This window comes from Bos indicus x Bos taurus, chromosome 23, assembly GCF_003369695.1.
Source record: "Bos indicus x Bos taurus breed Angus x Brahman F1 hybrid chromosome 23, Bos_hybrid_MaternalHap_v2.0, whole genome shotgun sequence".
In the NCBI taxonomy this organism is placed as follows: Eukaryota; Metazoa; Chordata; class Mammalia; order Artiodactyla; family Bovidae; genus Bos; species Bos indicus x Bos taurus.
In genome coordinates, this window is record NC_040098.1 from 19,981,674 (window position 1) to 19,996,058 (window position 14,385).

General features: G+C 46.8%; 1 protein-coding gene across 3 annotated transcripts in view; it reads left to right on the top strand.

Annotated features, from left to right (window-relative positions):
• Window positions 1-14,134, top strand: part of RUNX2 (runt related transcription factor 2) — a 351,996-nt gene extending 337,862 nt beyond the window's left edge. For all 3 annotated transcript variants that reach the window (XM_027524843.1, XM_027524846.1, XM_027524844.1), the window contains one exon: window positions 12,874-14,134. In XM_027524843.1, coding sequence (XP_027380644.1) covers window positions 12,874-13,451 — 578 coding nt within the window. In that variant the 3' untranslated portion in view covers window positions 13,452-14,134. The remainder of the gene's footprint in view (window positions 1-12,873) is intronic.
• The last annotated feature ends 251 nt before the right edge of the window (window positions 14,135-14,385 follow it).

Sequence of the window (14,385 nt, forward strand, 5' to 3'; positions counted from 1 at the left end):
GTTATGGTGTGGGAATAGCTTTTTGCCTTCTGTCTCTCCCTTCCTCTATGCTACAAACACGGGCATGCCAAGGAATATACAGGTTGTACAAACAGCTCTTCCCCAAAATCACATAAAGACATTATATATAGTCACATGTCTCCTTCCAAATGGATGTGCTCGTAAAGACACATAGAGATATCCCTCACACCCTATATGTAAAGAACAGCCAATTTAGAAGTTGGCAGAGGAGTCCTGTCTGAGTGAGTAGAAAAGCCTGGCTCAAGGCTTAACAAACAATCCCATAAAACCCACGCCTGCTTTTATTGAATGGCGACACATGAAAGATCCAGGGTGGCCAACTTGAACCAGACAGGAGCCAGCCTTCATAGCATTGTCCATAAAGGGTGGCAGGAAGGTATCTTTTTGTGGAAATTTAATCCATTCCTAGAAAAAAAAATTTTTTTTTTTTTGCTTCTAACACTGGTTGGCTGGGCTTCACGTTTGTGTCTCTTTCTTCTCTAATATTATTTTAGCTCCTTGAATGGTCTAGAGGTTCCTTTTACATTTGGTCTTCCTACCTCCAGCCTCACCCCCTCTGTTCAGCCTCCACAAGGCTGGCTGCCAGAGTAATCTTTTAAAAACGCAAATCAAATCAATCACTCTCCTACTTAAAACCCTTCAGTGGCTTCCCTTTGCTCAAATTCAAATTCCTTAGCCTTCAGACAAGCCCCTCATTCCTTGTTGCCTTGTAAAGTCATTTCCTGCAAATCTCGCAACTCTGGGTACCCTATGCTTCTGCTCTGTCAAATTGTCTTTCAAGTCACAATCCTCGAGCCGCATATTAATTTGACTCCCTCCACGTGGAATGACTCCCCGGCTATGAGTGGGACAGTGAGAGCATCTTGTGGACAGGATGTGCATGCATGCATGCTAAGTCACTTTAGTTGTGTCCAACTCTGCGACCCTGTGGACTCTAGCCCACCAGGATCCTCTGTCCATGGGATTCTTTTAATGCTGAAAACTGGCAAGAATACTGGAGTGGGTTGTCATGCCCTCCTCTAAGTGTAGGGGGATGGGGATAGTCCTTTCAACCGGGGATTCCAGAAAAGATCTCTGGAGAAGGTGACTTTAAGTGAAGACGGAAGGTGGGAATGGAATGAACCATGTTGATTTTTGAGCGGGGAGCATGGCAGGCAGGACAGCAAGTGCAAAGGCCCTGAGGTTGGAACACGTCTGATACCTTCAAGGAATTATTGCAGCAGACTGAACAAGGAGGGGGTGCAGTGGCTAGGAGCCTGGCTGAGAACCTTGAGGCTCTTGAACTGAAACAACTCTTACCTTTTTTGGTGGCCAGCAGTGCTAGTGAGAAATGGGGACCCCGAGGAGCCAGCAGTTTGGCTGTGAAGTGCTTGGAGGGGTGACGTAACTGTTTATAAAAGCACAATGCGTCTAAAAGTGGATCTAAATGTGTCAGACTCCAGACTTCACTTTCTTAGAACCTATGTCCATGGTCTCAACAAAGCTACTTTACAACTTTTCACCATGCTGATTGAAAATGGAGTGGTCTGTGATGCACCAACGTTTATGTCCAGGTCTGCGGAAAGGGTCTTCACCCTTAGGGGACTTTGTGGGGTATTGAACCTACATTGAACATTGATCTGTAATGTTCTCAACAATAAATAAAAAAAAAAACTTATGTCCTTCTCATTGCGCTTTTACAAACAGTCCCAGAAAGGTCATCCATCAAGCATGTGGATAAAATTGTGAATTAGGATGTTACCCACCGTTTTTCTTTTTTTATTATTGTGGTAAAATATATAGAGAGTACATTTACCGTGTTACCCATTTTGAAGTGCACAGTTCTATGGCATTAAGTACCTGCCCACTGTTAGGTAACACTCACCATTATGCATCTCTGGAATATTCTCATCCTCCCCAGCTGAAAGTCTGCACCTGTTAAACACTAACTGCCCAATCCCCTCTCCTCCTACCCTGCGGCAACACCCTCCTCTTCTCTGCCTCTATGAACTTGACTATCCCAAGAACCTCAGCCAACAGAAATCATCTAATATTTTCTGTATCAGCTTTTGTTAATGGTTTATTTCACTCAGCATAATGTCTCAAGGTTTACCCACAAGTGCGTATCAAAATTTCCTTCTCTTTTAAGATTGAGTAAAATGGTCCATTATGCTACCTAGGTGGCTTATTGGTAAAGAATCTGCCTGCAATGCAGAAGATGTGGGTTTGATCCATGGGTCAGGAAGATCCCCTGGAGAAGGAAATGACAACCCACTCCAGTATTCTTGCCTAGGGAATCCCACGGACAAATCCTACAGTCCATGGGGTCGCAAAGAGTTGGACACGACCAAGCACAAGAATGAGTATTCCATTATGCAGAGATCACATTTGGTTTACCCATCCATCCGTGGACACATGGGCTCTTCTACATTTTCAGTTCAGTTCAATTCAGTTCAGTTCAGTCACTCAGTCGTGTCCGACTCTGCAACCCCATGAACCGCAGCACACCAGGCCTCCCTGTCCATCACCAACTCCCGTAGTCCACCCAAACCCATGTCCATTGAGTCGGTGACGCCATCCAACCATCTCATCCTCTGTCGTCCCCTTCTCCTCCTGCCCTCAATCTTTCCCAGCATCAGGGTCTTTTCCAATGAATCAACTTCGCATGATGTGGCCAAAGTACTGGAGTTTCAGCTTCAACATTAGTCCTTCCAATGAACACCCAAGACTGATCTCCTTTAGGACAGACTAGTTGGATCTCCTTGCAGTCCAAGGGACTCTCAAGAGTCTTCTCCATCACCACAGTTCAAAAGCATCAATTCTTTGGTGTTCAGCTTTCTTTATAGTCCAACTCTCACATCCATACATGATCACTGGAAAAACCATCGCCTTGACTAGACAGACCTTTGTTGACAAAGTAATGTCTCTGCTTTTCAATATGCTGTCTAGGTTGGTCATAACTTTCCTTCCAAGGAGTAAGCGTCTTTTAATTTCATGGCTGCAATCACCATCTGCAGTGATTTTGGAGCCCAGAATATTTAAATAAAGTCAGCCACTGTTTTCACTGTTTCCCCATCTATTTGCCATAAAGTGATGGGACTGGATGCCATGATCTTGGTTTTCTGAATGTTGAGCTTTAAGCCCACTTTTTCACTCTCCTCTTTCACTTTCATCAAGAGGCTTTTTAGTTCCTCTTCACTTTCTGCCATAATGGTGGTGTCATCTGCATATCTGAGGTTATTGATATTTCTCCCAGCAATCTTGATTCCAGCTTGTGCTTCTTCCAGCCCAGCGTTTCTCATGATGTACTCTGCACATAAGTTAAATAAGCAGGGTGACAATATACAGCCTTGACGTACTCCTTTTCCTATTTGGAACCAGTCTGTTGTTCCATGTTCTATATTTTGACCATTGTGAATAACGCTGTCATGAACGTGGGCAGATAGACACCTCTGTCACTACTTCCCCCGCCCCGTCCCTCTTTAAAGGTAGTCTTTGGGCAGAAGCACCTTTTGGCTGGTCAAATCAGTCTCTGCCTGCCCTTCTGCCTTCCCAACTACTTTTTTACTAAGTTGATTGATGATGAACACCTTTTCTCGTTAGCCTAGCCTTCTGCCGTTAGGAAATTGGAGGCTGGATAATTCACACGGAAGTAAAGGGTGATGACTTATCTCATGTCACCCTTGGGAAGTCACTCATGTTGCTGGAAACAGAGACCAAAGATCTCCCCTGGGCTCGGCCTTCTGATCCTCAGAGGGTGGCCCTTCAGAGGCCCGGCACTCCAGTGGGTGGGCGGGGTTCTCCTGGGAGAGTTTGTGAGTACATCCTGGTCAGGGCTACTGGGCATCTCTTCAGAGGTCCTGACCCACTGGCAGTAGCAGAGCCTGGATGAAGCTCTGCCATGGCTTCAGAGGCCTCTAGGCCAGCCCGTTCTCCTCAACAGCTCCAGACTATACCGCTGCTCTCCAATAGCTGGCCTAAACAGTATTTCCAAATGAACACAAAATATGCAAATCAAAACAAGAAATCTACATAAAGAAAGTTCACATACTTTCAAAATGGAGAAGGCCCTGATATAAGCGAGAATGGAATCAACATGAGTGGTGTGGGAGTCAGACAGACACAGACCGAGTCTTGGCGGCTGTGGGCTTGGTCCAAGCTACCCAAATTCTGTGAACCCGTTTCTCCATTTGCAAATGGCAAGAGGGTCACTGTCAGGGTTAAATAGGAAAACGTATGTGGAACACATGTACACCTGTGGCGGATTCATTTCGATATTTGGCAAAACCAATAAAATATTGTAAAGTTTAAAAATAAAAATAAAATTAAAAAAAACATATAAAAATTGCTTTTGTCGACTAATCCTAGCTATGTATTAGTATTATGTTACAGAAGCGGTCCTTTTGGGGACCTTTGGGGTTAAGACTTCACCTTCCAAGGCAGGACGTGCTGGTTCCATCCCTGGTTGGGGAGCTAAAATCCTACATGCCTTGCGGCCAAAAAAAACAAAACATAAAACACAAGTGATATCGTAACAAATTGAATATCAAGACTTTAAAAATGGAGACAGCAGGCATAGAGAACAGACTTGTAGACACAGTGTCGGGAGGAGAAGGAGGGATGAATGAGACAGTAACGTTGAAACATACAAATTACCATATGCAAAACAGATAGCCAGTGGGATTTGCTATATGGTGCAGGGAGCTCAAACCTGTGTTCTCTGACTACCTAGAGGGGGGGATAGCGTGGGGCGCAGGAGAGAGGTTCAAGAGGAGGGGACACATGTATACCTATGGCTGATTCATGTTGGTGTATGGCAGAAACGAGCACGGTATTATAAAGCAATTGCCTTCCAATTAAAAGTAAATAAAAATAAATAAATAACACATAAAAGTTAATAAATCTTCCCTGGTGGCTCAGCTCGTAAAGAATATGCCTGCAATGCAGGAGACCTATATAATTATTTGATTTATGCAATTTATTTGATTATTTTCTGCCCTGACAATGACGTCAGGGTTTAGATCTGGGTTTGTACCCCATGGAGCATTCTACTCAAAATATTGTAGGTGCTTACTAAATATCTGTTGAATGGATATATTTATTGAATAAATATAGCTATTATCTTACATTAAAAAAAGAGGCTAGGACACACGCAACAAAAAATTTTCCTGGGAAAATGTCGGAAAATGGCCAGAAGGGCCAGGGGAGAATTCTAAATGATGCATTTGAATGGAGTAAGATTTGGGGTTGGGGCTTCCCTGGTGGCTCAGATGGTAAAGAATCTACCTGAAATGCAGGAGACTGGGGTTTGATCCCTGGGTTGGGAAGATCCCCTGGAGAAGGGAATGGCAACCCTCTCCAGTATTCTTGCCTGGAGAATTCCATGGACAGAGGAGCCTGGCGGCCTAAATCAATGGGATCACAAAGAGTCAGACACAAATCAGCGACTAACACACTTTTAAAATGTAGGATGGCTGAACACCATCCTCACAGATCATGATTGAATTGGCTGAGGCATCGATAGTATTTACAAAGTTCCCTGAGTGATTTTAATAAGCAGTCAAGGTGGCAAATCATCAACCCAGAGTGTGGCCAACCTTGCACAAACGTAGGCTGTCCTCAGCCCTTGTCTCATCCTTGCAACCCCATAAAGCACGTGCCCTCCTTCACATGTGATGACCGTGAGCAGGGTACTGAACATAGTAAAGCCTCAGTTTTCTCCACAGTGAAATGGGATAGAGAGCAGAATCCAACTCATAATATTCCGCGGAGACTAGAAGAGAGAACTCAGCACACGGCTTAAAGAGAGCGAGCACTCTGTGAATGTCAGCTCTTACTGGGGGCACGGTTAGTGTCAAGTCAGCAATCCCACGGTCTGCACTGCAACTGGCCCTTCTCACCCCCTCCAGAGACACCAGCCCTGCTATCCCCTGCCCAGCTACCCCGCTCCAGCTCTCTTGCTGATCCACGTTCCTGGGAGATGGCTGGTGAGAACTTGAGATCACACTGAGTCAGAGGTACTTGTAGGCGTGACTCACCAGGTCTTAAAACCAGAAGATTGCCCTGTGGGCCTCATGACGTTTCTGGAAAATAAAAGCAGTGAATATTATTGAGTTGAGTTCATCAGACACTCACCCTCCCTTTTGTATGCTGGGGTTTCTGAAAGCAGCAGGCGGCGGCCCAGCCAAGTCTGAACCATCAAAGGCCAGGGCCCGACTGTAGTGCTGAGAGATGTTGCTTCTCCTCCAGAAAGGTTTCATCCTCTTCCCACAGACTTCTGCTTCTCTGGTTCCCCGCCCAAAGCTACCCCGTTTCTCCTCCCTCCAGGCTCCTGAGAAAATGTTCCCACGGGCTGCCTCTACTGAGGTGTGTCAGAGCTGAGCTGTGCTGCAGGGCTGGGTATGGATTGGGAAGGGCCACCCAGACTCCAGAGAACAAGAAAGGGAAAGTTGCCTACAGGAGTCAGAATTTCTGGGACCTGGCACTGAAGCACCAGCCAGGAGGGCACCCATTTCTCTGATGCCTTTTTCACCACCTCCTGGATCTCTGCCGATAGTAAATCCTAAGGTTTCTGGGTCCCAGCTGCCTCTTGAATCTGTCTACTTCTCTGCATCTCTAGCAAAAACCACTGTCATTTTCTAATTTCTCACCTGCAACTGCAACCTCCTGACTTGTGTCCCCAACTTCTAATCTGTCTACTTCTTGCCCAACATAGCCAGGTGGACTTTTCAAAATACGAAACTGATCATCTCTCTTTCTTTCTCTCTCTCTCACACATACACGTTTAAAACTTGTCCAGGGTTTTCCATTCCTCATAGGATAAAGAAAAAACCCCTTAACAAGTTCAACAAGGCCATGTTTATCAGGATTTGGTTTGACTGTCAGTGACAGAAAACCCAATTTAACAGAATTTGAATAGATAAGGTTTTATTTTCTCATGAAAAAAGCTGCAGTTGAACTAACTAGGACTGACATAGCAGTTCCTCTAAATTATCAAGGATTCAGTCTTCTGCTCTTTCATCCTCAGCATGTGATCTCTACCTCATGGTCCAAGGGGACTGCTTGAGCACCAGCCATTGCAACCAAAACCTAGGCACAGGAACAAAGAATTGTACATAGCACTTCTACTGACATTTTTTCCTGCCCAGAACTTAGTGACATGGCTAGAGTTAGTTGGAAGAGAGGCTAGAAAATATAATTTTTATTCTAAAAGGCCATGAACCAGCTCAAAAGAAGGAAGAAGAGAATAGATATTGAACAACACTGGCAGTGCTTATCGTATACTATGTCTCCTGACACCTACTCTCCTTCTGAGCTTCTTCTCACTTCACACTTCCTTCCCTGGCTCTATCCACTCCCAGCACATTGGCTTTCTCTGGGAGTTCCACGTACACTCCCTTCTGCCTCAGGCCCTTGATCATTCAGCAACATTTTCCCCTCTTCCTACTTAACTACTCATCTTTCAGAACTCCATTCCAACAGCATTTCCTCAGGGAATCCTCCTCAATTGAGTCAAACTCTGTCTCTTATTTCAGATGCTTATAGCATGTAGATTGTATAACTGATGCAATTATATGTTTGTTTATGCAATTATTTGATTATTTTCTGCCCTGACAATGATGTCAGGGTTTAGATCTGGCTTTGTACACCATGGAGCATTCTGCTCAGAATATTGTAGGTGCTTACTAAATATCTGTTGAATGGTATATTTATTGAATAAATATAGCTATTATCTTACATTAAAAAAAGAGGCTAGGACACACACAACAAAAAATTTTCCTGGGAAAATGTTGGAAAATGGCCAGAAGGGCCAGGGATACACAGTAGAGCCAGGGGAGAATTCTAAATGATGCATTTGAATGGAGTAAGATTTGGGGTTGGGGCTTCCCTGGTGGCTCAGATGGTAAAGAATCTACCTGAAATGCAGGAGACCGGGGTTTGATCCCTGGGTTGGGATGGTCCCCTGGAGAAGGGAATGGCTACCCACACCAGTATTCTTGCCTGGAGAATTCCATGGACAGAGGAGCCTCACGGGCTACAGTCCATGGGGTCTACAAAGAGTAGGACGTGACTGAGTGACTTTTACTTTTTCAAGCTTTGGAGTGTGTGGTGGAGGAAACACTGACCTGGAACTCAGGAGCCCTGGTTTCTGGTCTCAGCTCAGCCACCGATAGCTGGGCCACTGCCTGGAGCCAGTGAGAGTTGATCAGATGCTGGATATGGTTTGAAGGCAGAGCCTGCAATCACTACTGGCAGATTGGATGTGGGGAGTAGAGGAAAGAGATGGGTGGTCTTGGGTGTTTGGCTAAACTAAGGGAAGGTCACTTACTGAGAAGGGGAAGGCAGCAAGAGGAACGTGCTTTAGGGGACCACCAGAAGAGTTTATTTGCAAATGAATCATGGGTTCCAGTGGCCAGCTGAACATTCTACCTCATCTGCAGGCTTCCCCCAGGGAAAGCCTATGCCCTAGGCTGGTGGGTCTAAGTGGTGGAGACAGGGGACGCCAAGTGAGTGTAAAAAAGATAGAAAAGGTCCACGTTCAAGGTGCATAGCTACCAGCCAAGAAATGATTCAGTCTGACTCAGCATAAGATGGAACAGAAATTACTCAGAAGACCTTGACTTACAGGCTTAGGAGGAAGAAGTCCCTTTCTGCTAAAGGTCAGTGACAAGAGAAGGCATGTCCATGCGTGGTCATTGCAGAAAACTTTGACGTTTTAGTTGAAACAATGGTGAAGGGCTTTCTTCCTTAAGCGAACTTCATGGTTCCCTCCCTAAGCCAGTGCTCACTGGTTCAAAGTTTTGCCAGAAAACCATCAAACTAACAGCAGGAGACAGTTGCTCTTCCTTAGTGATCAGTGCAAAGAAACAGAGGAAAATAATAGAATGGGAAAGGCTAGAGATCTCTTCAAGAAAATGAGAGATACCAAAGGAACATTTCATGCAAAGATGAGCACAATAAAGGACAGAAATGGTATGGACCTAACAGAAGAAGAAGATATTAAGAAGAAGTGATAAGAATACACAGAAGAACTGTACAAAAAAGATCTTCATGACCCAGATAACCACGATGGTGTGATCACTCACCTAGAGCCAGATATCCTGGAATGTGAAGTCAAGTGGGCCTTAGGAAGCATCACTATGAACAAAGCTAGTGGAGGTGATGGAATTCAAGTTGACCTATATCAAATCCTGAAAGATAATGCTGTGAAAGTGCTGCACTCAATATGCCAGCAAACTTGGAAAACTCAGCAGTGGCCACAGGACTGGAAAAGATCGGTTTTCATTCCAATCTCAAAGAAAGGCAATGCCAAAGAATGTTCTTAAAATTCTCCAAGCAAGACTTCAACAGTATATGGACCATGAACTTCCAGATGTTCAAGCTGGATTTAGAAAAGGCAGAGGAACCAGAGATCAAATTGCCAACATCCATTGGATCATCGAAAAGCAAGTAGTTCCAGAAAAACATCTATTTCTGCTTTATTGATTATGCCAAAGCCTTTGACTGTGTGGATCACAACAAACTATGGGAAATTCTTAAAGAGATGGGAATACCAGGCCACCTTACCTGCCTCCTGAGAAATCTCTATGCAGGTCAGGAAGCAACAGTTAGAACTGGACATGGAACAACAGACTGGTTCCAAATCAGGAAAGGAATACATCAAAGCTGTATATAGTCACCCTGCTTGTTTAACTTATATGCAGAGTACATCATGCGAAATGTTGGGCTGGGTGAAACGACAAGCTGGAATCAAAATTGCAGGGAGAAAATCAGTAACCTCAGATACGCAGATGATACCTCCCTTGTGGCAGAAAGCAAAGACGTGAAGAGCCTCTTGATGAAAGTGAAAGAGGATAGTGGAGTGAAAAAGTTGGCTTAAAACTCAACGTTCAAAAAACGAAGATCATGGCATCTGGTCCCATCACTTGATGGCAAATGATGGGGAAACAATGGAAACAGTGAGAGACTTTATTTATTTATTTTTTTTGGTACCAAAACCACTGCAGATGGTGATTGCAGCCATGAAATTAAAAGATGCTTGCTCCTTAGAAGAAAAGCTATGACTAACCTAGCTGCTGCTACTGCTGCTAAGTCGCTTCAGTCGTGTCCGACTCTGTGCGACCCCATAGATGGAAGCCCACCAGGCAACGCCATCCCTGGGATTCTCCAGGCAAGAACACTGGAGTGGGTTTCCATTTCCTTCTCCAATGCATGAAAGTGAAAAGTGAAAGTGAAGTCGCTCAGTCGTGTCCGACTCTTCGCGACCCCATGGACTGCAGCCTACCAGGCTCCACCCATGAGATTTTCTAGGCAAGAGTACTGGAGTGGGGTGCCATTGCCTTCTCCGATGACTAAGCATATTAAAAAACAGAGACATTACTTTGCCAACAAAGGTCCATCTAGTCAGAGCAATGGTTTTTCCAGTAGTCATGTATGAAATGTGGGAGTTGGACTATAATGATAGCTGAGCGCCAAAGAATTGATGCTTTTGAAGACCCTTGAGAGTCTGCAAGGAGATCAAACCAGTCAATCCTGAAGGAAATCAGTCTTGAATATTCCTTGGAAGGACTGATGCTACAGCTGAAACTCCAATACTTTGGCCACCTGATGTGAAGGACTGACTCATTGGAAAAGACCATGATTCTGGGAAAGATTGAAGAAAGGAGGAGAAGGGGATGATTGGATAGTATCACTGACTCGATGGACATGAGTTTGAGCAAGCTCTGCGAGCTGGTGATGGACAGGAAAGCCTGGCGTGCTGCAGTCCATGGGGTCACAAATAGTGAGATATGACTGAGTGACTGAACTGAACAGCAGGAGAGACCACCTCTCTTATTCCCCTGATAGCCAAATGAGGTCATCAGCGTTATTACTATCTTCATGATCATATAAGGCTTCCAGGTTTCTCCTCTACCCCTGATGACTCTAATTTCTATGATTGTGAACCCTAAGCTTTATTGTCAACTTTGTATATTTGGTCTACACCTTTGCTATGCAAGGTGTGGTCCCCAGACCAGCAGCACCCATGTCTCCTGGGAGCTGGCTAGACATGCAGAGTCTCAGGTCCCCACCCCTGACCTGCCGAATCACAAACTGCCCTTTAACAATGTCTCAGGGGAGTGGTCTGCACATTAAAATTCAGGAAACACGGTGCTAGGTCATTCAGTGTGCTTGCCTCTATCTCATTTTACACGTGAGACTTCTATTTGATTAAATATAAAGGCCTCCTGCCTGCTGTAATGTTGGATGTATGAAGCTTATTAACATCTTTTGCAAGTAAAAGCAGAGCCAAGAGTTTGTAGGGCTTCACTTTGATCATTTTCAACTCGCAGGAGGTAACATGCGCAGAAGTGTCTTCATTCTTGGTTTACAAAAGAAGATCATCACAGAGACTGGAGGAAATTAAGTTTCAAAGGAGGAGAGGCAGTTCTGTGATAGCCAGGAGCAGAGAGTACCCACGCAGCTTCCAGCAGAGGTATTTGCAGGCACATGGGTGTTTCTCGTCAACTGTGGTCCCCAAGGAGCCATTGCTTCTCTGCTCCCATCCGACCAGATTCCCAACCACACAGACTGGACCTCGGACCATCTGGGGTCTATGAGTCCTGGAAGGACGTGGTTGGGCGCTGATGTCAGGATGAGGGAATAAGCTCTCACCAGATGATTAGTGCTGTTCTGAGTCTCTGCCAGACCCAGATCCCACATGAAGCAACAGCTCATCCATGACGGGCGGCGAGAGCACACATGTTCATAGGCAACACAGAACGTGTTTACTCACGGGCTCTGTCATCATACCGCTCCTCCCCCTCCCCCCAAGATAACAGGCTGGGGTAATCAAAGTGAGGTCTGCCTTGGAAAGCCCTGGAACCCCCTCAAGGGGTTCCCCTCAAGGGCAGGGCAGAAAGCTGGGTACCAGAGCTGCCAAGGAGGAGAGCCAAGAGTAGACACTCCAGCTGGAATTGGGGAGCAAGACCTCAGAGGCTTGGCTCCACTAAAACTCAGAACTGTTTCCAGGGTGATCACTAGCCATCTACCCAAAGGCAGGAAAGGGGTGGCTGAAACAGCTGAGTTAAGGTTGTTGGCATGGAGGTGGGTCCTTTGATCTGCGGTTGGTAAACCTTGTTGCCATACCCAGTTGCAAAGAGCTGCCACCCACTTTCTACCTGGGAATTCAGGGGATTAGGGGAGAACTAGCAATAAAAGCCTTGTAGACTCTTTGCATGCAGCCCTCTATGAACTGAGCCCTGTGCTTCGAGCCAAAGACTTTTGAAGGCAAGTTGATCAGTCCTGGTAGGGACCTGGGGGTCGGGGGGAGTCACTGGGCCCACCTTCCCTGTACAAAGGAGGAAATAAAACCAAGTTCTCCAGGGCAATGGGCCTGGCCCATGGTTCCATGGCATTTTCTGGCAGAGTAGGAACCAGCAGTAAGATCTAGCTCCTGGCCCCAAACTCTTTCAGTTCCCCCTTGAGAGCTTGGCTTTGTTGGGACAGTGGACCAAGCCCTCTGCCTAACACACATCCTCTGAGGAGAGTGAGGAGGGGGCCCTCCTTTTACAGCCTTGACCTATTGTCCTTGGCAAGACTACTCCCTCCCACCCCTGCCTGGAGCTCCCTCTTGACTTCCCAGCAGTGCAAGGTCTAGACCTCAGAGGGAGAACCTTACTCACCAAGATGCTTGCTGGACTCCATGGTCTCCCCTGCCTCCAGCTTCCTGTGTTCCCGAAACCCACTCTTCCTTACTCCATCCTAGGTCTGGGGGTTAGGAAATACGTTTCCACCTTCTAACTCAGCTCTTTTATCCCTAGCACGGAGCTGGGGATATGGTTGACAGTCAGTAAAAGCCCCAGTGACCCTTTCTCGTTTCTTCCTTGCCAGATTCAGAGCCCAGCACCTTGGACTCCCAGTCTTCGACCACCCTGTTCCTCTCCTCCGAGGAGCCAGGCCCCTCCACCGCTGCACTGCCGTCCCCCTCGTCGTCCTGCGAGCCCTCGGCGTTCTCCCCGGGTCCCCCGGCGCTGCCTCACCTGCTGCCTTCGCTGCCCACGGCGCCCGCACCCGCGGCCTCGGGTTCCGGCGCCCCTAGGCGCGCTGGCCTCTACTCGGTGGTTGCCGCGTCCCCGGAGGCAGCCTCGCGCCTCCTGGACTGGCTCCCTGGCGGCCCCTCAGCCACCCCTCCCAGCACCCGCGGGGATGAGCGCGATCGGCCAGGGCCCCGCGCCCCGCGCCCTGGCACAGTGGGCAGGGAGGAGGGCGCTGAGGACCTGGGCGCCTCCCCGCAGCCCTGCGCCCGGCCTGCCACCTCTGCCAGTTTGGAAGCCAATGTTGGGGACATCCTGGTGGAGCTGAGGACAATGAACGGCCACCTGGATGTCATCGCGAGGGCCCTCACCAAACTGGCCTCGTCCCTGGGGCCGCAGCCGCAGACTCCGCCCGATGCCCCAGATGCCAAGTGATGGGGCTGCCCCGCGACTGTGCATCCGAGCCACACAGTAAAGGGATCCCGAATGCACCAGGCATCGCTGCCTGAGTCACCTTTGAGCCCAGCAAACCCAGCAGAGGACAGGATTACTCTGCTCAACCTGCTTACGGGAAGGCATGGACCTCCCCTGGCATTTCAACCTGAAATGATGGTGCATCTCACACTCTCTGCCTTGTGAGGCTTTCTCAGCTCTCTTATGCCCACCTGGGTCCTCGGAGCTCTCCTGGCCCTTCAAATGTCCTTCTCTTGTTTTGGTAAAGGCTTTGAGCTCCTGGCAGGACAAGTTCCCTAAGACAGTGGTGGGACCCTGGAAAGGCTCAGAGAACCACCCCTTCCCATCCCCATTGGTGACTTTTGAGAATTGTGGGAGAAAGGCAAGTGCACAGCACGTTACATAAGCAGTAGTTCAAGGGCAGACCCAATGCTCTTCTCTTGAGTTGCTGATGCTGTATCTGATCTCTTGTGATTTTTTCACATTTAAAAAAAAAATTATTTTGGGAAAAATAAGTTTACTTTTTTCTCATAATAACCACATTTTGAGAGGTTTGGAAAACAGAGAAGTGAGAAAAATCTGATGTATTTGGAGAAGGGGGGTATTTAAGTCTTTCTTATGAATAAGAAAGAATTTTGTGTAATAAACAAGATTTTTGTATGTACTCTCTGGGTGTTGGCTTTTCTGGGCCACATTTCTTCCTTTCCCTGCTCTTTCTGTTCTCAGTTACCTGTACCAGCCCTCCTTTACTCCTTGGGGCTTATTTCAACTTTTCTCACACTTGTGAAGAACAAGCTTTTAAAGGTTCTCATGATTTTTTTCTAAAACTCCCAGACCTCCCTACATTTGGCAAATCCACCCCTTTGCTTTGTGATTGGAGCAGAAACTGAGTCCCTGGCCATCAGGGAGGAAGCCA